This window comes from Canis lupus, chromosome 10 (assembly GCF_011100685.1).
Source record: "Canis lupus familiaris isolate Mischka breed German Shepherd chromosome 10, alternate assembly UU_Cfam_GSD_1.0, whole genome shotgun sequence".
In the NCBI taxonomy this organism is placed as follows: domain Eukaryota; kingdom Metazoa; phylum Chordata; class Mammalia; order Carnivora; family Canidae; genus Canis; species Canis lupus.
This window is the reverse complement of record NC_049231.1, coordinates 36,440,388-36,464,650: the sequence shown is the minus strand read 5'-3', so window position 1 is coordinate 36,464,650 and position 24,263 is coordinate 36,440,388. Positions and strand designations below refer to the sequence as shown.

Below are 24,263 nucleotides of genomic sequence, written 5' to 3'. Positions count from 1 at the left end.
AATTTTAAATTGAGTAAATGCAAACATAAAATGTAATTAAGTATATTTCAATTTCAAAATTTTTGCATAAAAATTAAAATTAAATTCATTAAAATTAATAAAAACTTAGTATCATTTTCTTTTTCCCATTGTTGGGAGAAGAATATGACAAAACAACTGACAACTATCCTGTCTTACCTATTGCTCTACTTCTCAGCTTCCTGGGGTGTTTTGGTTTTGGTTTTGTTTCTTTTTTTGCCTTTTCCGTCTGCCAGTGCTCCTGGTCTCTTGTAATGTTAAATTGATTTTAACAGTAATAGTGTTTTAAACTTACTTTTGATTTTACATTATGTGGAATTATTTTTGAAATCTTCATTTTTCATACTGTGCCAGTAATCTTATAATGCATCATTTTATTCTTCTTCTCCTGTACATATTTTCTGCATGTTTACAGTCATGAATCATTTGTCATTCTAGTGTGAAAAATTAAATTCTGATAATGAAGATCTCTTAGCTCGTATTGAGACACTACAGTCTAATGTGAAGTTATTAGAAGTACAGATTTTAGAAGTCCAAAAAGCTAAAGCAGTGGCAGACAAAGAGTTGGAAGCTGAAAAACTTCAGAAAGAGCAGAAGATAAAGGTAAAAACAGTCCTGTGGGGTTACTTTATGTTATATAGTGATGTTTTTATCACATCATTTAAGTGAAGTAAAGACTTACTAATGAGTAGCATTTGTGAATACAACAGAGTTGTTTAATTCCTTGATGTATGTCAACTATGAATTGGAGAATCCCCAGCTATGATTTTTGGGGTGCATGTTTTTTATATATTAAAAGATTTTCAAGCTTTTTAATACTTTACTACTTTAATATGTTAGATTTATTTTATAGACCCTTAAAATACCATACCATTTTAATGTTGGTTGGTTTGGGGGGTGGGGTGGCAATATTTTTAATTTCAGGAGCATGCCAGTTCTATAAATGAACTTGAAGAAATTCAGCTACAACTTCAGAAGGAAAAGAAACAGCTTCAGAAAACCATGCAAGAATTAGAGCTGGTTAGAAAGGTAAAAATAAAACCCCAAATTCCAAACTGAAGTCGATATTCATAGTGTTAAACAATTCTGATAGTTTAGAAAAGAAAAATGTCAAAAGCAAGGTTTTTGAGGCATAAACATAATCATGTATAAATTGTTTGACTCAAAAAATGGAAAGTTTAACATTTTTGTAAATGCTGTCTTTTCAGAAGAATAGGCTCACAAATGGTTCGATACTTCCTTTTTTGTACAGGATTGTTATATGACACATGAAGATTTAATTAATGTCAAAAGTTAGAATTCATATCATATTTAAAATCTTTGGCTTATTTTTCTCTACTTTTTTCAAGATGAGGCTAAAAAGAAAAGTATTGTAAGAGCTGTTTAAATGTTAACATTTAAAAAAAAAAATAAATAAATAAATAAATAAATAAATAAATGTTAACATTTTATAAATAAGAGCTCCATGTGTAGAACTGTCAATTGTAGTTAATGAAAACTATGATGAAATTCAATGAAAATATTTTATAAAATTACCAAATAGAAAGTGCCAATTTCTATTTTTTTCATATGATGTATAAACTTTCTGAATTACAGAAAAGCATAATTGGATGTGTTTATTCCTTTGGCATAATTTATAGTTATGCAATTAGCAATTTTACAAATAACGTTAAACTATTATGTGGATCTTTTATTTCTGATATGTGCAGGATGCCCAGCAAACCACATTGATGAATATGGAAATAGCTGATTATGAACGTTTGATGAAAGAACTAAATCAAAATTTAGCTAATAAAAACAGCAAGATAGAAGATTTGGAGCAAGAAATTAAAATTCAGAAGCAGAAACAAGAAACTCTGCAAGAAGAAATGAGTGAGTAAAACAAAATTCACTTTAACTTAAAATAATTTAATCATAACAGAATACAGGGAAGCAACCTTATTTGTGCATTTCACCAGTCTTTGACTGCCAAACAGATCTTTCACACAATGCTAAATATTCTTAAGGACGATGAGGATTGTAAGACTATTTTTTGTTTAGATGTGTACAGTCCGTATTGGTGCATAATGCATTCATTTACTTAAATATTTAAGTACAAGCTGCATGAGTGATACAAAGATAAAGAATGGTCTTGTCCACAATTTGCTGGTTGTCAAGCAGTGTGGGATCATTTAAATATCAGTGAAATCTTTTTTTAAGGTGATTATATTTCACTTTCTCCATAAAATAATTTCTAACATTAAGCATCTAAAGATGTATATATATGCCTGTAGGCACTCTTTCAACCACATCTCCTAAATTGGTATGCTATACTTTTGTTTAATTTAGCTCAAAATATTTTTTAATTTCCTCTGGATTTCTTCTTTGACCCATGAGTTACTTAGAAGTCTGTTGTTTTATTCATTTAAAGGAATTTCACATCTTTCTGTTAACGATTTCTTACTGAATTCCTTTGTAGTTAGAGAACATATTCTGTAGGACCTTAGTCCTTCTAAGTTTATTGAGTTTTGTTTAATGGCCCAGAATAAGATTTCTTTTGGTGAATGCTCCATAGGCACTTGAAAACAATGTGTTCAACTATATTAGTTATTGGATAGAGTGTTCTAACTAATGTCAGTTAAATCAGGTCAGGTGACAGTTTAGGTTTTCTATATTTTTAATGATTTTCTGACTACTGCTCTACCAAATACTGAGAGAGATATGTTGAATTTCCTGAACATAACTGTGGGTTTCTTTCTCTTTTCACATGTCGTTTTTGGCTTCATATATTTAGAAACTCTGGAATTAACTCCATATACATTTAGAATTGATACTTGCTCCTGGTAACTGAATTTCTCTATTATTGTGAAATGTTTTTTTTTTTTTTTAATTACTGGTGGTATTTCTTTTCTAAAGTCCACTTTGGTATTAATATAACCACTCCAGCTTCCTTTTGTTTCTTGTTTACATGGCATGTCTTTTCCCATCCTTTAGCTGTCGACCAAAGTCTCTAAAGTGTTTCTTTTAGATAGCACGTAGTTGACTCTTCCAATGCTCTCCAAGCTGATAGCCTCTGCTGTTTAAATAGAATGTGTAAGTTATTTATTTTTAACATAATTATTTATATGATTAGGTTTAAACCTACTACCTTGTTGACTGTTTTTTTTTTTTTTTTTTAAAGATTTTATTTATTTATTCATGAAAGACATTGAGAAGAGAGAGAGAGGCAGAGACACAGGCAGAGGGAGAAGCAGGCTCCATGCATGGCGCCCAACATGGGACTTGATCCTGGATCTCCAGGATCACGCCCTGGGCTGAAGGCGGTGCTATACCGCTGAGCCACCTTGGCTGCCCTTGTTGATTGTTTCTACTTGTTTTGTAATATGTTTCCTTTTTCCTCTCTTTCTGCCTTCTTTTGAACTGAGTAATTTATATGGTTCCATTTTAACTCCTTTATTAGCTTGTTACCCTATACCTCTTTGTTAGTTCATTTTTTGCTGTTGTTGTTTTTAAAGATTGTGTTTATTCATGAAAGACACACAGTGAGAGGCAGAGACACAGGCAGTGGAGGAGAACCAGACTCCTCCCAGGGAGACCGATGTGGGACTCCATCCCCAGACCCTAGGATCGCACCCTGAGCCAAAGGCAGATGCTCAACCACTGAACCCCACCCAGGGTTCCCCCTCTTTGTTAGTTCTTAGAACTAATTACGGCTGTGTCGTGAATTTATTACGGATTACTTTTAAGTAAATTATACCACTTCATATAGATTATTTACTCCTTTTGCCCTTTGTAGTATTTTTGTCATACATTTTACTTTTCCATGTGTTACAGACAATAATTGTGTTATCTTTGTTTGAAAATAGCTATCTATTAAGGAGAGATCAGCAAACCATGGCCCACAGTAGCTGCCTGTTATATGAACGTTTTATTGAAACACAGCTATGTCCATTTGTGTGTATCATCTGTGGCTGCTTTCGTGCTACACAACAACTGAGTAGTTGTTACAGACTGTATCACCTACAAACCTATAATATTTGTTATCTCACCATTTAAAACGTTTTCCAATTCCTGTTTTAAATAAATGAAAAACTAGAGAATTTTATTTCATATACTTACCCACATGTCTACCATTTCTAGTGCTCTTCATTCCATCATGTATATCTGGATTTCATCAAATAGTGACTTTCCTTTTGCCTGAAGAACTTCCTTTAACAATGCAGGCTATTGGCATTGAATTCTGTCATGTTTTGTTTGCCTGAAAAAAAAATCTTCATTTTTGAAAGATAGTTCTGCTGGGGAGCATCCAGGTGGCTCAGTCAAGAGAGCATCCATCTCTTGGTTTCCCCTCAGGTCATGATCTCGTGGTTGTGGGATGGAGCCCTGCACTGGGCTCTGTGCTCATTGCAGAATCTGCTTCAGATTCTTTCTGTCTCTCTCCTCCTGCCCGTCCCTGCATGTGTATTCTCTCTCTTTCTCTCTCGCTCTAAAATAAGTAAATAAAATCTTTTTTTTTTTTAAGATAATTTTGCTGAGTATAGAATTTTGTGATATGCCTTGATGTGTCTTCATTTCTTGTTTATATTCTGCTTGTGTTTTGTTGAGCTTCTTTGTTGTATGTAGTTTTTCTAGTTTTCATTTGTCATATTTTTGGCCATTATTTACTTCTTTTTGTCTAAATCTTCCTCCCTTTTTTTCCCTAGGACTCCAATTACATACATTAGACCACTTGATATAATCTCATAGGTTAGTGATACTCTGTTTTTCTTCATTTCTCTTCTTTTTTCACTTTTATTAAAATTGATTTAATGATATATAATTATTAAATAGTCTTTAACTTCTCTTCAAGGTCTAATATGTTATAATTAAATATCACCCAATAATATTTTCACTTTAGATATATTTTCATCCCTAGAAATTCCATTTGTATTTTTTTTTTGTTCTTGCTGTATTTCATTTACCTCTTCATTATGTTTGTAATGGAGATGCCCCTCCTATTCCACAGTCTAGAAATTACCTCCAGACAGAAAGCTAGGACTGTAATAAGGGTCACCTTATTTATCCTTTCTCGGAGATCATAGCTCGGTTTCAGGAATTTCCATATTGTTCAGTTTCCTAATTGTTTACAGCAGAAGGTATATCTAGGTCATGTTATTCCCTCGTGATGAGAAGCTGAAGTTCCATAAAATAATTTAAGGTGGTGCAAAGATACTACTGTACACGATTTTAGATATATAAATGAGGAAATGGGATAAAAGGAAATGTTGAGGTGTAGGACTATACAGTGAAGTCAGATATAAAATCAAGACGTAAGTATACGTTTTGTATACTTTTGCTACCACTAAGGTCTCCATAATTTGGCTTTCAGCTTCCCAGAAACCATTCAAAGACAGAAACATTACCAGTTACAAAGTTTATGGTAGCCACAATATTAAAATAAATGTGATTCTTGTTAGCAACACAGCTTTTCTTGATCCTAAGATGTGTGAGAGAAGTTTTTTTTTAAAGGCATTTTTATAAAGGAACACTGTCATGTGGAACAATGGTCCCAGACCTAACTTGAATATCCAGAGAGCTTTTTGGAAAGCCCAGGCACAAATATAAAGAATCAGAATCTTAAGGGGTGGGGCCTTGAAATCTGTTTTCAAAAGTCTCGTATGTGATTTTTGAAATTAATGCTACCTTTAGGAATGTGAAACACCCAGAAATAGCAAAATTAAAACCACCAAATCAATAAATAATATTAAATCAGAATCTGTTAGGCCATGAACTTGGAATTTTCAGATTTGAAGACTGATAGCCCAGGATGGCTTATAAAGTAAAACGAGTAAATGTAACCTTTATAATGATTCGATATTACAGTGGGGATTTTTAGATGACAAGTTCACTTATTTTGCAGAGTAAGCTAAATTAAGTTTCACTTTTGTGACTTAAATTGTTTTATCTGCTCAGGAAATTTTCAAACCCAGTATCCATTTTATATTTAATTTTAACAGAAACCACTGATAATCTGGATTTGTATTCTCAGTGGCAATTCCCACAACAAATAAAGTAGCAAATCTCCCTTGACTATTTCATGGTGCATATTTCATTCAGCTTGTAGCCAAATCGCAGCTCAATAACGGTAATTTCCACGAATTAATGAAGCATTGAAGCCATGGATGCATAGTTCTGATGATCTACCTGCATCCAGGGGAAAAATGTAGAATACTCAGATAATTGAACAATTGTAGAGTTTCCAGACAATTCACTAGGTGTAGATCTTTCATTATGCAAAACCATATTTTCCAGCTGTGTTCCTGGTGTAAATTGAAGAGCAGAGCTCTAGATTGTATTCCTGCAATGCATACATTTGGTTTTGTGAATTAGTGAATGTGTATATTTTTTATTAAGCTGAAAGAGAAGCTTGATACCCTGGAAAAACTAAAAAGATATGCTTTGTTCAAGAAGGACACCCACTTCACACCTATAAGTACAGAAATGAGTGGTATAAGCAGTGAGTGCTCTTTAAGAGTTCAGAGGGGAGAGAGATTCTGTAGACTGAAAGAATCATAAGTTAGGGCTCGAGATAAGTGTTGAAAGTAAGGTTTGGAAAGAAAAAACGGACTGAAACGGTATTACTTTCTGCAGCGATGGAATAAACAAAATTAAAAGTAACAATGGTGTAATTTTGGAAGTCTTGAGGAGTTGCAGTGAAAAGCTTGACCTGTTAAGAAGAAGTGAGGTGTAATTAGGAAGACATATTTTATCTAGTTTGTGGAGTGCCTGAATACCACAATATCTTTAGGCTCTTCTTGAAGACAATGGGGGAAGATTGGTCTGCCAGCATATCAGATCAGCTTATCAGAATGGTGTAGAATCTGTCAAAAGTCACGAGACTCATGTCAGCAAAGGTCTTAGAAGGCTGAGCTCAGGAGTTGCAGTAGGGTAGGGAAAAGATAATAAAGCATCTGGACAATGTTCTGTGCATAAAAAAAAGATTGCCTAATAAATTAGCAACACACGTCTTAATATGAAACCCCACCAACATCTGGCCCCAATCTGACTTTCCAAGTTAATTCTCATTACTCTCTCACAGAGAAGACTATTCATTTTTCCTGAGACATGATTTGTGCCTTTCTGTAACTATAGATCTCATCTCTCAAGGAAATCTCCTTTCATGTCCTAGCCCTCCCACTCTCATGCCCACCCTTTGGAGTCCTTCCTAATCTTAAACGTCTCCTGTTCTAAGTTTCCTTTGCAAACTTTGTATAACCTTTACCCCTATGAGCCCCAAAGCCTTTTGTATTTCTTTTGTAATGTTTGTATTGTGCATTATGTTATGTGAAATGTTATCCCCCCATTTCATTTTTATTCTTTGAGCTCAGGAACTAACTGTGTCTAATCACAATTCCTGGGGCACTTAACAAAGGTTTTTGTATGTAATTTGTGCTTTATAAAATGCTTTTTATAGCCAAGCAAATAGTTGCCAGGAAATAACTAAATTAGACTTATCATAAAAAGGCATAGTTAAGATATATTCTTACAGTATACCAGTTCATGTTTACCAAGTAATAGGATCTGGATATGTGGATATAACTCTATAAAGTTAATCATTGCTTATAAGATATTTTAGTAACACAATTACATGGTGCCCGTGTAACTGGCCTAGACCAGGTATTAAGCACTTTTCTTAAAGGACCAGGAAGTCATTCTCCATGGCTTCACAGGCTACATGGTCTCTATCTTCTATTCTTTGTTTCCTTCATAACAGGCTGTGGCCAGATTTGGCCTGCTTGCTGGTTGTATTTGGGTACCTGGGATCTAGACAGTAAATCCACTCATTTCTAACCTCCTTTAGCATAAAAGTTTTTTTATTTTTATCATGTTTCAATATGTTCCTTAGTGAACAATCACTGACAGTCCCATTCTACCAAACAATTAGTATCAGAAAAACAACCAGGTATGTGCCTCTGTGGCGATAGAATTGGAAATATATGGCACCACTTTTGAGGTACTTTTTTTTTTTAGATACTTCATAAAAGTATTTATCTTTTAAATACACACTAAGTATATAACTTTATTTAAAGATATATACTGAAACATGTACAGACAAATGGATTTCTTATGAAGAACCAAAAACAAACAGACAAACCAAAACCAAAGAGGGTACAAGGAATAGGTAAGGATATGGTTTAGGAGTTGACGAACTCTTTCCATCAAGGGCCAGGCAATAAATATTTTAGGCCTTGCAGGCCATTTTATAGTCTCCAACACCATTAGTCAAAACTATCATTGTTGCACTGAAGCAGCTATGAACAAATGTAAATAAATAAGCTTGATTGTGTTCTAACAAAACTCTTTACAAACAGGCAGTAGCCAGATTTTAGCCTGTGGGACAGATTCCTGTTCTGTGTTGTAAGATTGGCCATGTATCAGTGATTGGTAAAGCTGAGTGATGGAAAAAAAAAAAAAAAAGCTGAGTGATGGATACAGTAGTTGTCACTGCTGTTGTGTATGTTTGAAACATTCCATAATAAAAATCTAAGACAAGTTTATTTTTATTTTTTTCTTTTATTTTTTTAAGACAAGTTTCTTTTTAAAGATAGGTAAATGCAAAGAAAAGACTTATTCATTTACTTAAATTCATTTATAAAGATTATTTGGGGTGCTTGGGTGGTGCAGTCAGTTGAACGGCCAACTCTTGGTTTCGGCTCAAGTCATGACCTCAGGGTCATGAGATCAAGCCCCGCATGGAGCTCTGTGGTCAGCACAGAGTCTGCTTTGAGATTCTCTCGCTCTCTCTGCCCTTCCCCCCATGCTCTTTCTCTCTCGAAAGTAAATAAATCTTAAAAAACATTGTTTAATCTGTTCTGAAATTATTTCCTTTGTTAGCTTCACTACAATCTTCAGTGCAACAGTATGAGGAAAAAAACACCAAAATCAAGCAGCTGCTTGTGAAAACCAAAAAAGAACTGGCAGATTCAAAGCAAGCAGTATGTTAATTTCCCAGTTTCATATTTCAATTTATGTATTTTTGAATCACTTTTCAAATTTAATCAGGTTTCTTATTCTGTAGGAAACTGATCACTTAATACTTCAAGCATCTTTGAAGGGTGAACTGGAGGCAAGCCAGCAGCAAGTAGAAGTCTATAAAGTAAGAGTCTTATTGCTTTTTAGGATTTACCAAACTGTCCATGTAGAACTAAGGTACTATGGGGGAATTTTCCCAAATACCTATATGTACTTTTTTTTTTAAGATTTATTTATTTATTTATTCATGATAGAGAGAGGCAGAGACATAGGCAGAGGGAGAGAAGCAGGCTCCCTGTGGGGAGCCCATTGTGGGACTCAATCCTGGGGCTCCAAGATCATGCCCTGAGCCAAAGGCAAACGATCAACCACTGAGCCACCCAGGTGTCCCTATATGTACATATTTTTATACACACATTTCTTTCTCCTAAATGTCCTTCATTTAAAAAGTAAAAGCAGTAAGCCAAATATGGCATATAACTGGAGTATCCCATTTAGCTTAAGCTAGATTCTCTTCATGTATTTGAAAATCCTTAATGCACTAAGAATAGTGCATGGCCTCAGACCTGCATCAGAGCTTTCAAAATGATAGTGCAGTCACAAGAATAAAAATGGTTCTATATACTTAATGTCGTATACATGTTACATGTATATTTACATTATTTATATTTTTTAATATCCAATTTATATATAATGTCTTAATATATTCAATTAGACATTGAACTATAACAAGTAGTCTGGATTTTTTTTATTATCACTTATGACTAATTTTGATTTAAGGAAAACTGAAATAATTTATTGGGAAAATATTCTATTATATTGTCTCTATTCTTTCAATAATAGTTTTAATTCTATCTAATTATCTCTTATATATATATAGAAATGATACAAACTCAAGTTTATTTTTAAAGAAAATCTGTTTAACCATGAAGATCCAATTTACTAGAGCTTAACTGAAAGGTTTTGCCCCAGATTCAGCTAGCTGAAATAACCTCTGAGAAGCACAAAGTTCATGAACACCTGAAGACCTCGGCAGACCAGCACCAGCGCACACTGAGCGCTTACCAGCAAAAAGTGACAGCACTTCAAGAAGAGTGTCATGCTGCCAAGGTACATGCTTCACACAGAAGCAGTGAACAGGTGTTACCATCACCTAAGCAGTTCACATGAGGGGTGTGATCTCACCTTTTAGGATTTGCTTTAGTTTAAAAGATCACTTATTAGATGAATTCTTAGTGTAGCTCATCTGTCCCTAACTCTAACCCCATCCTAATCCTGTCACTTGCATAACCTTTTTTGGTTGTTGTTGTTAAAATGGAAGACATGGGGTACACATTGTTTCCATTTTCACCTTGTTTTGCAATTTCTGTGTAAGAGTTATTTTCTCTTAATTTTATAATTTAAAAAGTGTACAGTTCTTTCTGAGGGCCAAATGATTATAAAATAATATTCTGATAGAATGGCTGTGAGGGTCTACTTTCTTCAGCATGCAAAGCAGACCTAATATGGTAGCTTTGTGAGAGGTGCAGCTCTGATAATGAGCCAGTTTGGCGGAAGGGTCACAGAAGATCACATTAGGAAAGTGGAAGATCTAGAATTCCACTTTTCCCACTCTCTTTAGAAATCTGAAGTTTAAGAGGCTTAATTTCTTTGAATTTGTTTTTCTTATATTTATGAAAAGAGGAAATCTTATAAGTGAAAATCTTTTAAGATTCCAAAGGCAAATATGCCTTTACAGAATTTATGGGTACTCATTGAATCCACCAGGGAGGAAAACATGGTAGAAGCATCTCTTGTCAACCAAAATTCTATCTTTAAAGGCTTTTAAAAAGATGTAAGGCCTAACGAAGCACATTTTTTAGGGGAAGTTTATCAAGGGGCTGAAGGGTGTCAGTTATTTTACTCATTTTCTAAAACATGTTTCATCTTAAGTCATTAAAAGGAAATAGGATTATGTTACAATAGAAAATGCAGTAGAAAAATTATTCTCTCTCTTTTGAATGTCATAGGCAGAACAAGCTGCTATAACCTCTGAATTTGAGAGCTACAAAGTCCGAGTTCACAATGTTCTGAAACAACAGAAAAATAAATCTGTGTCTCAGACTGAAACCGAGGGAGCTAAACAAGAAAGGTAAAGTATAAATTAAAATGAACATGCAGGGTTTCCCCCTTTCCATCAAGTAGGTTGTAAATTCTGCTTTGATTCAATTTGTGGAATTTTACGTGTAATGAGAGCAGAGTTTTTTGACTTCACTCTATCTCCAGGTAGCAACAGGGAAGCATCACTATGAAGGTTACAAACTCATAAGACTGTGTGATTTAAGCAGTAAAACCAGGAGATAGGCTAAGTAGTGTCATCTTGTTGTAGCAGGAACTGGTCAGAGTAGAAATACAAACATTAAAGTTACATTATGATTAGTTTTTCCAATTTTGAAAATTTAGAAATAGAATAAAAATGCTTCCTTGTTATACCCACCATTAATTAGGCTAAATAGAATTGCTTTAAAACATTTTGTCTTTCAAAAAGTTTTAAATTCAATACTAAATTCTAGCCTAGAATTAAATGTTTCTTCTTAAATTTATCATATCAATTATTTGTTTCAGTAGTATATTATTTAGTGCATCTTTAAAACTAGCATACAGATCATTTTTGTAAATTATTCAAAAATATACTAGGAATATGAAATGGGGCATTCTATAGCCTGTGTGTTTTGTTTTAGGTTCGGTATTCAAAGTAATTTTACATCTACCTCTTACTGTTCTAAGTAGGACTAAATATCCTGCAATGTTTGTATGTTTATACTTGTGTTACTTTTTATTTAAGTATCTGTTAAATATGGGAAGTGTAGACTGAAAAATGAGATAATTTGTCTGTTAGCTCACCTTCAAATTTCAAAGCAGAAATTGAATATTGAAGCCTTTAATATGACAATGTCAGTATTGACAAGAGCCTTTTTTATCATGCTGGAATTTTGGATTGAAATTATTTTAATGTAAATGTTTTGCATTCCTTCTATTTTCTTATATGTATATTTTTTTCTAAAAAAAGAAACTATTGAATCAGTTGAGACATTCTGTTGTTCATACCATTCTCATAATGGTTAGCTTAGAACTGTGATTTTTTTTACATTAACTAAAAGCATAACACTATAACAAAATAGGCTGTTTTGATGCACTTAATAGTCTCTTCTCCTGTTTGAGTATGAAATTTACAAGTTCAGAGATTTTTTTGAAAATCTGCAGTGGCTAAGATATAAAATCTGAGTAAGGTCTTCTGTATTATACTTATCCCTGGTCTCTGAATTCTTCCAATTACTAGATTTCCATTAGAATTGTCTATAATAATGGCAAGTGTATGACATTAAAAGATGAAATGATTAAAATAAAATGTATTTGAAACTACGAAATCAGGTTTACCTCTTTTAAAACTTTTTGTAAAACTGTTTCTCTTTTAGAGAACACCTGGAAATGCTGATTGATCAACTGAAAATCAAATTACAGGACACCCAAAATAACTTACAGATCAGTGTATCTGAACTTCAGACATTACAGTCTGAACATGATACTCTGCTAGAAAGGCATAACAAGATGCTGCAGGAAACTGTGTCCAAAGAGGCAGAACTCCGGGAAAAGTAAGGTTGCGAGCAGTACTAACTGTGTTTGTGCTGAGCAGCAAAGTTTTTCTTGGTTGGAACTCCTAATGAGTTGCTCCTTGGGATAAATACAAATTGAAAATAAGGAATAGATATTTCTAGGGGTACCTGGGTGCCTCAGTCAGTTAAGCATCCAACTCTTGATTTCGGCTCAGGTCATGAGATTGAGCCTCTGGGATTCTCTAGACTCTGCCTCTATTTCTGCCCACCTCCTGCTTGTGCATGTGCTCTCTCTCGCGCTCTCTCTCTCTCTCTCTTATTCTCAAAAATATATAAATAAAATCTTTTAAAAAGAAAGAAGAAATAGATATTTTTAGAGGCTTGGTAACTTTGTTTTTCTATGTTAAAGCCCCTTTTGATTGGTTTTAACCTTCACTTTTTTAAGAACAGTTAATTTTATCTGTTCATCCAGCAATCTGTTTTTCCTTTGGCCTTCATGGCCAGAATGTTTCTTTAAAAAATCCACTTTTCAACTCAGGTGTCAAATTACAAGCATTTTTCTTTTTCTCTAGAGGAAAGCATTCAGACAGCTGCTAACTGAACAAGAATATGGAGCTTACCTTTGCAACTGTCTTCAACTTGTCATATTATTACCCTTTGTTAATCAGTACTCTAAATAGACCTCAGTGGTGTTGGCAGGAGGAGTAGATTATTGTGAACAAGGAACTTTGAATTCCTGTAATAAAGAAATTGAGTGGTAATAGCTGTTGTACCTTAAACTGAGGAAAAGAGCTCTTCATTGAGCATCAAGGGTGTTGGAATATTTTACATATCTCAGGTATGCTTTTAATACATACCTAATCTATGGTAATCTTGAAAGCTTCATTTTGACTTTCTAATCTTTTAATAACATAATTTATATATGTTAATCATGTGAATCAGAAGTTTCAGGGAAGATCTACCAATTTTCTAGCTACCTATCCCCAGGTTTCATTGGAAGATTAGCTGAAATACAGTGATGCTTGCTATTTACATCAGAAATTTCCCACATTTATTCTTTATTCTAGAAAAGTTACTGCAAATTATATTGCTAACATGAATAAAGTGCAAGTGTTGCCTCTATAGTTCAGTAACTATTTTTTTGGCACCTACTATGTGCCAGTCGTTCCTCTAAGTGCTAGAAACTTAATAGTATTTTGAGATATCTTTAGAAGTCTTATCCCTCTTTTTCAGAAGTATTAAGAATAATGCTGCTACTGTCTATGCCCCAATATGAATAGCCTTATCTTTAGAAATTCTTTTCTTTTTAAAACATCTTAATATTCATACTTTCTCTGTATGAGATTGTAAAAATGGCTCAAGAGGAATAATTAAGCTGACCAGCTAATACCTACATTGTCCAGAGGATCCAGCTATATAAACACCCCAGTAACAGCTGAGACAGGTAGTAAACTTCCATCAGCATAGTCATTCCAGGTCCAGGTTGGGGGTCAAGCTTCTAGCTCTTAAGTAGATAAAGTCAAATGTGTCACTGAGACCCCTACAAACTACCAACCTTCCCCTATCTCTATAATGTAGCCATTATCTTCCTTAGAAAATTGCTGTTGTGACTGCTGATGGTTCTTCCTTTATTTTCATAGTAGTGTTTGAACAAAATGCTCAAGGGACACCTGGGTGGTTCAGCAGTTAAGCATCTGCCTTCAGCCCAGGGCATGAGCCTAGGGTCCCGGGATCAAGTTCCAGGTCGGGCTCCCTGCAGGGATCCTGCTTCTCCCTCTGCCTGTGTCTCTGTGTCTCTCATGGATAAATAAAATCTTATAAAAGAGAGAGAGAGAAAAAATGCTCACAGAAAAATGCAGATTTGAGGGATAACATATACACTAGCATTTTCTGAATTCATTGATCAATATGAACTTGGCACTTAAGAAACCTTTTCTGAAACATACGGTGTTTTTATTATATATCACCCTTTAGCCACTAAATCTTGTTTTAAAACCTTATATGGAAAAAAAATAAAAATAAAAAATTATATGGTGTTCATATCTGTACATACGAAAAAAGATCTTGGAATGTTACTTGCTAAGCCACTAACAATGTCTGTTCCTAGAGCTGGGATTTTTACACTACAGGGGGTGGGAGTGAATAAGAGGGCTCTCAATTTTTTCTATAATTGGTTCCATATTGTTTGAATTTTTTTTTTTTTTTTTTTTTTTTTTTTTTTTTTAAATTTTTTATTTATTCATGATAGGCACACAGTGAGAGAGAGAGAGGCAGAGACACAGGCAGAGGGAGAAGCAGGCTCCATGCACCGGGAGCCTGACATGGGATTCGATCCCGGATCTCCAGGATCGCGCCCTGGGCCAAAGGCAGGCGCCAAACCGCTGCGCCACCCAGGGATCCCTATTGTTTGAATTTTTATGAGAGTACTTGTACTGTGGCTCCCTGGCTTAAAAAGAAAACTTTTTTTTTTTTTTTTTTTTTTTTTTACCAAAGCCAAACATAAAACATCAAGACTACAATTGAACCATTAATAATAGTGGTTCCCAAATTATAGTTGCATTGGCTAACACCAGGCTAAAAATCGCATAGAGAACTGCTAAAAGTAGGTGATTTCTAGGACATTCTGATTCAGTGGCTCTGGGATGAAAACTAAATGTCTGGTTTTTTTTTTTTTAACGTCTGTATTTTTAACGAGGTATCCAATGGGGGATCCTTGGGTGGCGCAGTGGTTTGGCGCCTGCCTTTGGCCCAGGGCGCGATCCTGGAGACCCGGGATCGAATCCCACGTCGGGCTCCCGGTGCATGGAGCCTGCTTCTCCCTCTGCCTATGTCTCTGCCTCTCTCTCTCTCTCTCTCTCTCTCTCTCTGTGTGACTATCATAAATAAATAAAAAATTAAAAAAAACAAAAAAAAAACAAGGGATCCAATGATTCTGGTGCACCGTGAGATTCGAAAACAGCTGGGGTAAACCAAGCCTTTGTGTTTCAGAGTTTTATGTTATTTGGCTCAAAAGTTATTCAGAAAACTTTCTTTAAGGCTTTCCTTAAGGCTTTATTTATGAATCAAAAGAAAGTAATTTTTTTTCCTGTTTTCAAGGTAATAAAGAAAAAATACAGTAATCCTGTGTTTATATGAGTTCCCACATAAGATAACCTGAAAAGGGGACTAATTTAAAGTATAATTATACATTGCTCTAAATTCAGCCCTATTTTTTGATAAGTAATGAAGGAATTTCTCATCTGAACCATTGTAGCAGTTACTCAACCAAGGCTCCTGATTGGAACTACAGAACACAGAGATGATTTGAACTAGATGACAGCCAATCCCCAGATGGTTAACACAACTTGTACCATTTTGTATGCTTAGCAGTTAATTCACACATTTAGTAGATGTCTCAAGGCTAATTATCAAGTAGAACCCAGCTGAGAAAAGCTGAGTCAGCATGTCAGATTGAAAGATTTCCTATGAAATAAGTTCCTCTCATCCTTCAGGTTGTGTTCAATACAATCAGAGAATATGACGCTGAAGTCTGAACATGCACAGACTGTGAGCCAACTGACGTCCCAGAACGAGGTCCTTCACAGCCGCTTCCGCGATCAAGTACGCCATTTGCAGGAAGAGCACAGAAAGACAATGGAAACCTTACAGCAGCAGCTCTCCAAGGTGGAAGCTCAGCTTTTCCAGCTTAAGAGTGAACCAGCCACAAGAAGTATGTGTATGTGTATGAGAACCTCAGTCGTTTGTGTTCTTGCATAGTTATATCACTTAAATATATTCTTCACAAATTCATAAGAAAAAAGAAAATTTACTAGGTGACAATCAGTGCCAATTTTGTGATTAATGAATTTTGGATTTGCTTGCTGAAAAGATATTTGAACCATTTGAACCCTTTTTGATTATACATATCTATTTTGTACTTAGGAATATTAGAGTGAGAAGCTTAGAAACACCCCAAGTCCCACTGAATTTTAGGATTGATTGGTTAATACAGCTTCTTACCTTTAATATTTCTTAGTTGGAGATTTAGTTCAGCTGCACCTATCTCTTCTATTCTGCTCCCTGAAAGAGATGGGAATATGCCAGACAAGATGAGGCTACTTATTACTACATTTTAGCATTAAGTATCAACTTTATGCTTAATACCACTTAGCTTGAAAAATGTCACCAGGACATTGGCAGTGATGGGTCATTCATCATGGTCCAAAGCCAGCTGTAAGAAATTCAGCCTATGCCAAAAGTCATCAAAGGAAGAAACATTGTCACACCAAAGATTGTGATCTAGGAATCAGCAGTGGAATAAGCAATTGGCCCAATATCAGAAATCTTGGCAAGTGCTTCAACATAGGCAGCTGGAGGCTAAGGTCTGAGAGAAATGAGGAGACAACATCATGGAATGGAAAATAATGAAATTGGGAGTTAAAAGATATCGGTTAGAATTCTGGTCCCTACCCCTGCTATGACGTCTTGGGCAAAGTCATTTAATTTCTGACCTTCAGGTTTCTCAGGATTAATAAAGCAATATGCCTTAAAAATCTTGGAGTTCCATGCAAGTGTTCACTATCAGCAAGCAGGAAAGCCTGGCTGGGGGAGTATAATAGATTAGTTCCCTGCCCTGGGTTCTAAGCTTTTCTTGGCTGAACACCGAAGATGTGAGGGGGCAATGGTAGGAACCAGCAGAGGTGAAGGTATAAGGTAGAGATGAACAAGAACATGTGCTCAGCAGAGTTCAGCATGCATATTGTGTCAGAAAGGACACAGCTCTCTGCAATACATAATCTTCAAAAATAGAGTCTAGTATTAGAATTTCTGCTAGTATTTTGCAACAGTATAGCCCTCTTCTATTATAGTATATAGATGGTAGCAAATAATTTATAGCTTTTGTTGAAATGACATAAACGGTTAAAAGTTAATAACTAAATTTTTAGGGTAGACTTAAAAATTCTTTATGCATCCCATTTATTTTGTCTTCTAGTTATTTAGATTCCCTGTCATTACCATTTGATTACTCTTTGATGACTTAAATTTCATTGTGTATCTCTGAATACAGAGAGTCCATGATTTTGAACAATTTCACACTTCCTTTAAAAAAACAATTAATAGGCCCAGCTGCTTCTCACCAGCCTTTAAAGAACCTTCGAGAAAGGAGAAGCACAGATCTGCCTCTTCTGGACATGTATGCTGTAACCCGGGAGGAGGGAGAAGGAATGGAGACAACTGACACGGAATCTGTATCTTCCTCTGGCACTCACACACAGTCATTAGAACAGCTGCTTAATTCTCCTGAAACTAAACTGGGTATGTTTTTCCTACTTAGCTCTGTTTCTTGTCTAATAAATCCTAACTCTAAGTTATATATGCTTTCTTTGAGCTACTCTAAGAAAATTTCTTCAGTGTTCCACCCTACATGGAAAATTCTCCTACAGAATGAAACAGTTGGATTTTTAAAAATAAAATGCAGGGTGTTCCGTGGCTCAGCTGGTTGATCTCTGCCTTTGGCTCAAGTCATGAAATCAGGATCCTGAGATTGAGCCCTGCATTGGGCTCCCTGCTCTGCGGGGAGCCTGCTTCTCCCTCTCTCTTTACCTACCATTCCTACTGCTTTGCTCCCTCACATTCTCCCTGTCAAATAAATAAATCTTTTTAATTAATTAATTAGATAGATGGATGATAGATTGATAAATAGATAGATAGAAAAGAAAGAAAGAAAGAAAGAAAGAAGAAAGGAAGGAAGGAAAAGAAAGAGAAAGAAAGAAAGAAGAAAGAAAGAAAGAAAAAAAGAAAGAAAGAAAAGAAAAGAAGAGAAAAAAGAAAAGAAAAAAAAAAAGAAAAGAAAAGAGCTGGTTCTGTGCCAAGCTTGAGCCAGAAATGGATGACTGGAGTCCTAGTGGTATCAAAAAGTAGGATGAACTATTCTCTCACCCTTCTAAGAAGCTGACACCTTTCATTTACTCCTCTGGGTGAAGTGTGTTAGCGCTGAATTTATTAAATATAGTAAAGCTTCAGTATATGTTAGTCTTAACCTGCCATGAATGTTCATAATTCAGGGGGTCTCTGCCCTCTTCCTGAAGTTTCAGGATCTAGAGTAAGGACTTTTTGTGGCTGTGGTCACTAATCGTGGTGTGGGTGGAAACTGCAATCCTGCCAGACAGGGTTAGTACTGACGCCATGGAGGCACCATGAGTGGGCTCCAGAATCACATCTGGCTTTGTGATTTTTGCCAAAATTATTTGTCAACTCTGAGCCTTTTCTCTCGTCTACAGAATTTGAATAATAATCCTTACCCACCTCATACAAAAATCTTTTTTTTTTTAAGATTTTATTTATTCATGAGACACAGAGAGAGAGGCAGAGACACAGGCAGAGGGAGAAGCAGGTTCCATGTGGGGAGTCCAATGTGGGACTCGATCTGGGACTCCAGGATCACGCCCTGAGCCAAAAGCAGACACTCAACATCTGAGCCACCCAGGCATCCCTCATACAAAATTCTTACGAGCATCCGTAATATAAATGATTGGCAAATGTTATTACTCCCCTTGTTTATAAGTAAATGACATAAACTCTTAGGACATAGAGGAGTGTGAGTAGGAAAACTGATAGGAACAATCTAGAAACAGAACAAACAAATTCTAGAATTGGGGCTTATAGAGCTTGAATTCTATTAGATTACATGCTTTACAGCAGAGATTCTGCCCTATTTGTGTTATGTTCGACAACCTTTTGATTGAGATATGTTGAGTAGAAGAATGGCAGAGAGTGGACCTGAGTTACATTGCAGAGTAAAATATCTATGCTTAGATATATTTCTTACTTAGAATCTTCATCTATAATCTCTAATTTTGAAAATTAAGTATTTGAACAACATCTTGCAGAGCCTCCTCTATGGCATGCTGAACTTACCAAAGAAGAATTGGTTCAAAAGCTCAGTTCCACCACAAAAAGTGCTGATCACTTAAACGGCCTGCTTCGGGAAACAGAAGCAACTAATGCAATCCTTATGGAGCAAATTAAGGTAAGTTCAAATACTACCACCCAGAAAATATTCTCTGCAACAGGTCAGTTTTCTTGACCTCTACTCTCCAGATGAAATACATCCATCACATCTTGATTCTTTATGATACTACATTTCTGAAACTGAGAAATATTAATTGCTTTGATATATGTTGCATAAAAACTAATTAAATTCCTGTTTTTTTCCTAAGAAACTAAAATAAAATAGATTTAGAAATGGATTAGAATAGGTTCATAAGTCATTGTTCCACATATGATTATGGAAAAATTAAATGGGTCTGGGCCCTTAAATTCTAAAGATAAACCATGGACGCTTCTCATTAGATCGTTCAGCTGATGTTTATAGCATTAAACTTTTTATCACAGATTGTGAGTGGAGATAGTAAAGTAGCACAGGAAGCCTTCCTATTTAAAGGTGACAGTAGGAACAAGGCAACAGGCAAATTGTGGAGCAGTTGAGAGTTAAACAATCTGCCCTGGCTCACAGCTAAATCATTTCTCCAAATATAGTCCTACTACCTATTCAGTTCTCGTGAACCAGGTACTGGGCTTTACATGTATCATTGTATTTAACCGTCAAAATCCCTGGTAAGAGAATGATTGAAGCTGATAAATGGTAGAGCAACGTTCCAGCTCATGTCTGTCTGGAAAGCACATGCTTCTCTGCCCTCTAAATGCTTCTCCAAATAGACTATCCTCCCTCTGTGCAGGGCCTCAGTTCTCCTTGTTAATAAATTAATTTTTTAATGCTGAGTTACTCAGTTATTCATAGTAAATTGTATATATTATGACATTCCCCTCTAAATATTTTAATATGCATGTGTATAAAATGACATTTTCCTAACATTGTCCCATCTAACAAGCTGTTAACTAGCCCAGTGAATTAAGTGACTATTCAAATGTTATATTTCCACAAAATTACATTCTTGAATGGTTTCTTAGACCTGGTTGTCACTTTTTAAAATGACTATAGGTTTTAGGACAGAGTTGGTTAACTTTTCTGAACTAACCTAAATGATGAAATACAACTATTTTTGTTTGTTTCAACCCAGAAATCTTCCTCAAACACTTTAGCATTCTACCATCTTTTGCATATCATATGTTGCCCCATTTCTCTGGTAGTGTTAGGTTTTCTTACATTCCTGAACTTTCACTCTGTCATGGCTTTTGTTTTGGTGAAATACTGTTCATCCTGTAAACATGACTTCCCAGTGGATGCCATAACTACCTGCCGCCTATAAGCAGGGCAGCAGGGAAGGGGTTTGTGGTGGATGTAGGTGTTTACTTTGGTCCTGATTTCAAGCTGTGCTTGCCCCCTTTACACTGTGTTACTTAGCCCACAGCCCTGAGCCCACTGGTTTACTTTCTGTAGAGAACAGGAGGTGAAGGGAGCATCATGGTACCAACCTCTGTAGACTTGACGCCAGTCATGTTTTCAATCCTAGTTCCCGTGCTTCTCTGTACTTTGAGGCAGGAGCTTATTGGTGTTTCTGCGGGACCTATTCTGTCATCTTGTCAGTAGTACTTGTGAGCCACTGGGCTGAGTCTCTTCCACTTTATCTGCTTCCCATCTTGTAGGAATTTCTTTATTTCTCATCTATTTTTTTCTTCTCTCCTAATCTCTCCTTTCTAATCATTGACTAGAGTCTAATCAGTGACTGTCCAAGTCTAGTCAATGGGGACTTTCTAGTCACCTTTTCAAGGGGAAGAGAAGGAAGAGTACATGTGTTCAGTCTGCGATGATTAACCTGAAGGTCCTAAAACTCATTTTCAACTCATTTCTCCAACATTAGCTCCTCAAAAATGAAATAAGGAGACTGGAAAGAAATCAGGAACGAGAAAAGTCTGTAGCAAACCTGGAATACTTGAAGAATGTCTTGCTACAGTTCATTTTCTTGAAGCCAGGTAGTGAGAAAGAGAGACTCCTTCCTGTTATAGATACAATGTTGCAGCTCAGTCCTGAGGAAAAGGGAAAACTGGCTGCAATTGCTCAAGGTAGGTGAAAGGAAATTATTGGAACTCCTGTTTCATAGCTTACATTAAGTGTTGGCCTTGTGGTTGAGACTTTGTGTGCTTACATTCTTTTGCGTGACATTGTGACTTAAAACATTTAAATTTTGTTCATTTGGGTGAGTTCTGTCATACATGTAACCTGAAACTAGATTTGAAAAGCTAACATTTTAACACTTTAGGGCAATTATAGTACATAATAAATTTTAAGATGAATCAAAATACAATACTGTAGTTAGATCTTTGAAAATTAGGCTTTTAATTCTAGCATTGAATTGTATCAAAGAATGTGGTTTTTATTTTATATCATAATTGTTTAAGGTGTATTGGCTTACTCTCCTCCTTCCCTACCTTCGCCTTCACCCCTTCTGCCCAACCGTTGGTCTATATCATACCCAACAATCCCATTTCGCAAGGCAGACGCAGCTTTAAAGCTCTCCTGTTTGGAGCTTAGATTTTTGTGGCAAATAGATTTAATACTGTGATTTCATAAACTCCTTTATTTTTTTTTAGGATTTTATTTATTTATTCATGAGAGACACAGAGAGAGAGGCAGAGACACAGGCAGAGGAAGAAGCAGGCTCCATGCAGGGAGCCCGATGTGGGACTCGATCCCGGGTCTCCAGGATCATGCCCTGGGCCAAAGGAGGCGCTAAACCGCTGAGCCACCAGAGCTGCCCCATAAACTCCTTTAAAATGATTCACATACAACTGTGGTTGTTACCTGATTTCAGACTACATCTTAAGGATCATGGTTTCATTTTTGTTAGTTTAAAATGTTATTATTGACCTTTTCAAGCATACAGGCAGAATGTGGTCTCCGCCCTTGTAGTTCTCACTCATCTGTAACAGTCTTCATGGTCTCAGACTTCTTTTGACAGGGGAAGAGCAGAGCTAGAGATTCTAAAGCCAATCCCACACATCATATGATTTCCCCAGCAAATGCGTCACTGTATATTAGACTCCTCTGCCATCTGCACCAGTTCACACTCAGTGTCCCATTATCGCAGATGTCTTTGTACAGCACCCTAATAGGGCTCACACACTGCATTTGGCTCATGTCCCTTAAGCTCTGTTTTGTTTTGCTAGCTATAGCATTTCAATTTCCATGCTCATTTTTGTAATATGTCAATCAGTAGTTGAAGGAACTGGTCATTTGTCCCACAGAAACACAGTTCTGGATTTGGCCCTTTGAGAGATAGCATTTAAGTTGTTCCATTGTTTCCTATAAATAGGAAATCAGAAGTCTTTTTAGATCCAGGTGCAGTTGGACAGAATGGGAAACAAAAATCCCTCATAGGTAGTGTTTTATGCTTTCTGAGACATCACATCAGTAAGCCCAGAATGTTTAGTTGTCCCACTTTTGACTGGTTAACGTCGTGTTGCCTTTTTTTTTTTTTTTTTTAAGATTTTGTTTATTTGAGAGAGAAGGTGGGGAGAGGGAGAGGGAGAGAGCACTGACAGGGGGAGGAGCAGGAGGAAAGAGACAGGCAGACTCCTTGCTGAATGCAGAACCTGACTCAGGGCTCTATCCCAGGACCCTGAGATATGACCTGAGCAGAAGGTAGATGCTTAACTACCCAGGCACCCTACATATTTGATTTTATATATTAATTTTTTGTTTATTCTGCCAAAGCTAAAACTATTTTTTTCATTGTAAAATTAACCAGGACTTTAGGAAGGAATATGTGTATTTTTTTTAAAGAATTTATTTATTTATTCATGAGAGATAGAGAGGCAGAGATACAGGCAGAGGGAGAAACAGGCTCCCTGTGGGGAGCCCAGTGCGGGACTCAATCCCAGGATCCCGGGATCACAACCTGAGCTGAATGCAGATGCTCAACCACTGAGCCACCAAGGTGTCCCTGGATATGTGTATTTTTCTTTTTTAAGATTTTTTTTATTTATTCATGAGAGACACAGAGAGAGGCAGAGACAGGCAGAGGGAGAAACAGACTCCCTGCAGGGAGCCCCAGTGTGGGACTCAATCTGGGACTACAGGATTACGCCCTGAGCTGAAGGCAGACTCTTAACCACTGAGCCACCCAGGCATCCCTGGATATGTGTATTTTTAATTAAAACATACTTAAATGATACGATCTCAAAATATTTAGCATATCTAATAGTCTTTCTAAAAACCCAGCATGTTTAATGTAATATAGGTGTTATTAACACTCAAGAGGCTCGTGTAAGTTGAGGATATGTTAATTAAAAGATCTCAAAGAGACTAACCTAAGAGTCCTAGTAACACAGATATCATTGATCATCCCATAGGGGGCATATAAGAAGTTCATTAGAAACCCAGAACTCTGAGATAGGTTTTTTGCTAAGTCCTTTAAGTGTATAGGAAGGACACCCTCCCCACCCCCCCGCCGCCACCCTTATTAAACGTAAACTAATGTACCTTTGAAAAGTTACTCACTTCTTTTATCTATGTGAGCAAACAAAAGAAGACTTATAAAAAAAGTTGAATTAAAAGGGTTATGGTCTTGTAGCAGATAGAGATATGGCTTAAGTGAGAATTACTGAACTGAAAGATAGGTCAGAAGAAATTACTTAGAATTCAGCATGGAGAGGGGCACCTGGGTGGCTCAGTGGTTGTGTGTCTGAGCCAAAGGTCATGATCCTAGGGTCCTGGAATCG

At 36.0% G+C, this 24,263-nt stretch overlaps 1 protein-coding gene across 1 annotated transcript in view; it reads left to right on the top strand.

Annotated features, from left to right (window-relative positions):
* The window catches only part of GCC2 (GRIP and coiled-coil domain containing 2), a 54,318-nt gene that overhangs the window by 24,650 nt on the left and 5,405 nt on the right, over positions 1–24,263 (top strand). Inside the window, 12 exon segments of the mRNA XM_038550860.1 lie at positions 457–621; positions 943–1,047; positions 1,728–1,890; positions 8,872–8,972; positions 9,056–9,133; positions 9,982–10,119; positions 11,019–11,140; positions 12,465–12,641; positions 16,094–16,311; positions 17,703–17,897; positions 19,472–19,611; positions 21,404–21,605. Of these exon segments, the coding sequence (XP_038406788.1) occupies positions 457–621; positions 943–1,047; positions 1,728–1,890; positions 8,872–8,972; positions 9,056–9,133; positions 9,982–10,119; positions 11,019–11,140; positions 12,465–12,641; positions 16,094–16,311; positions 17,703–17,897; positions 19,472–19,611; positions 21,404–21,605 (1,804 nt within the window).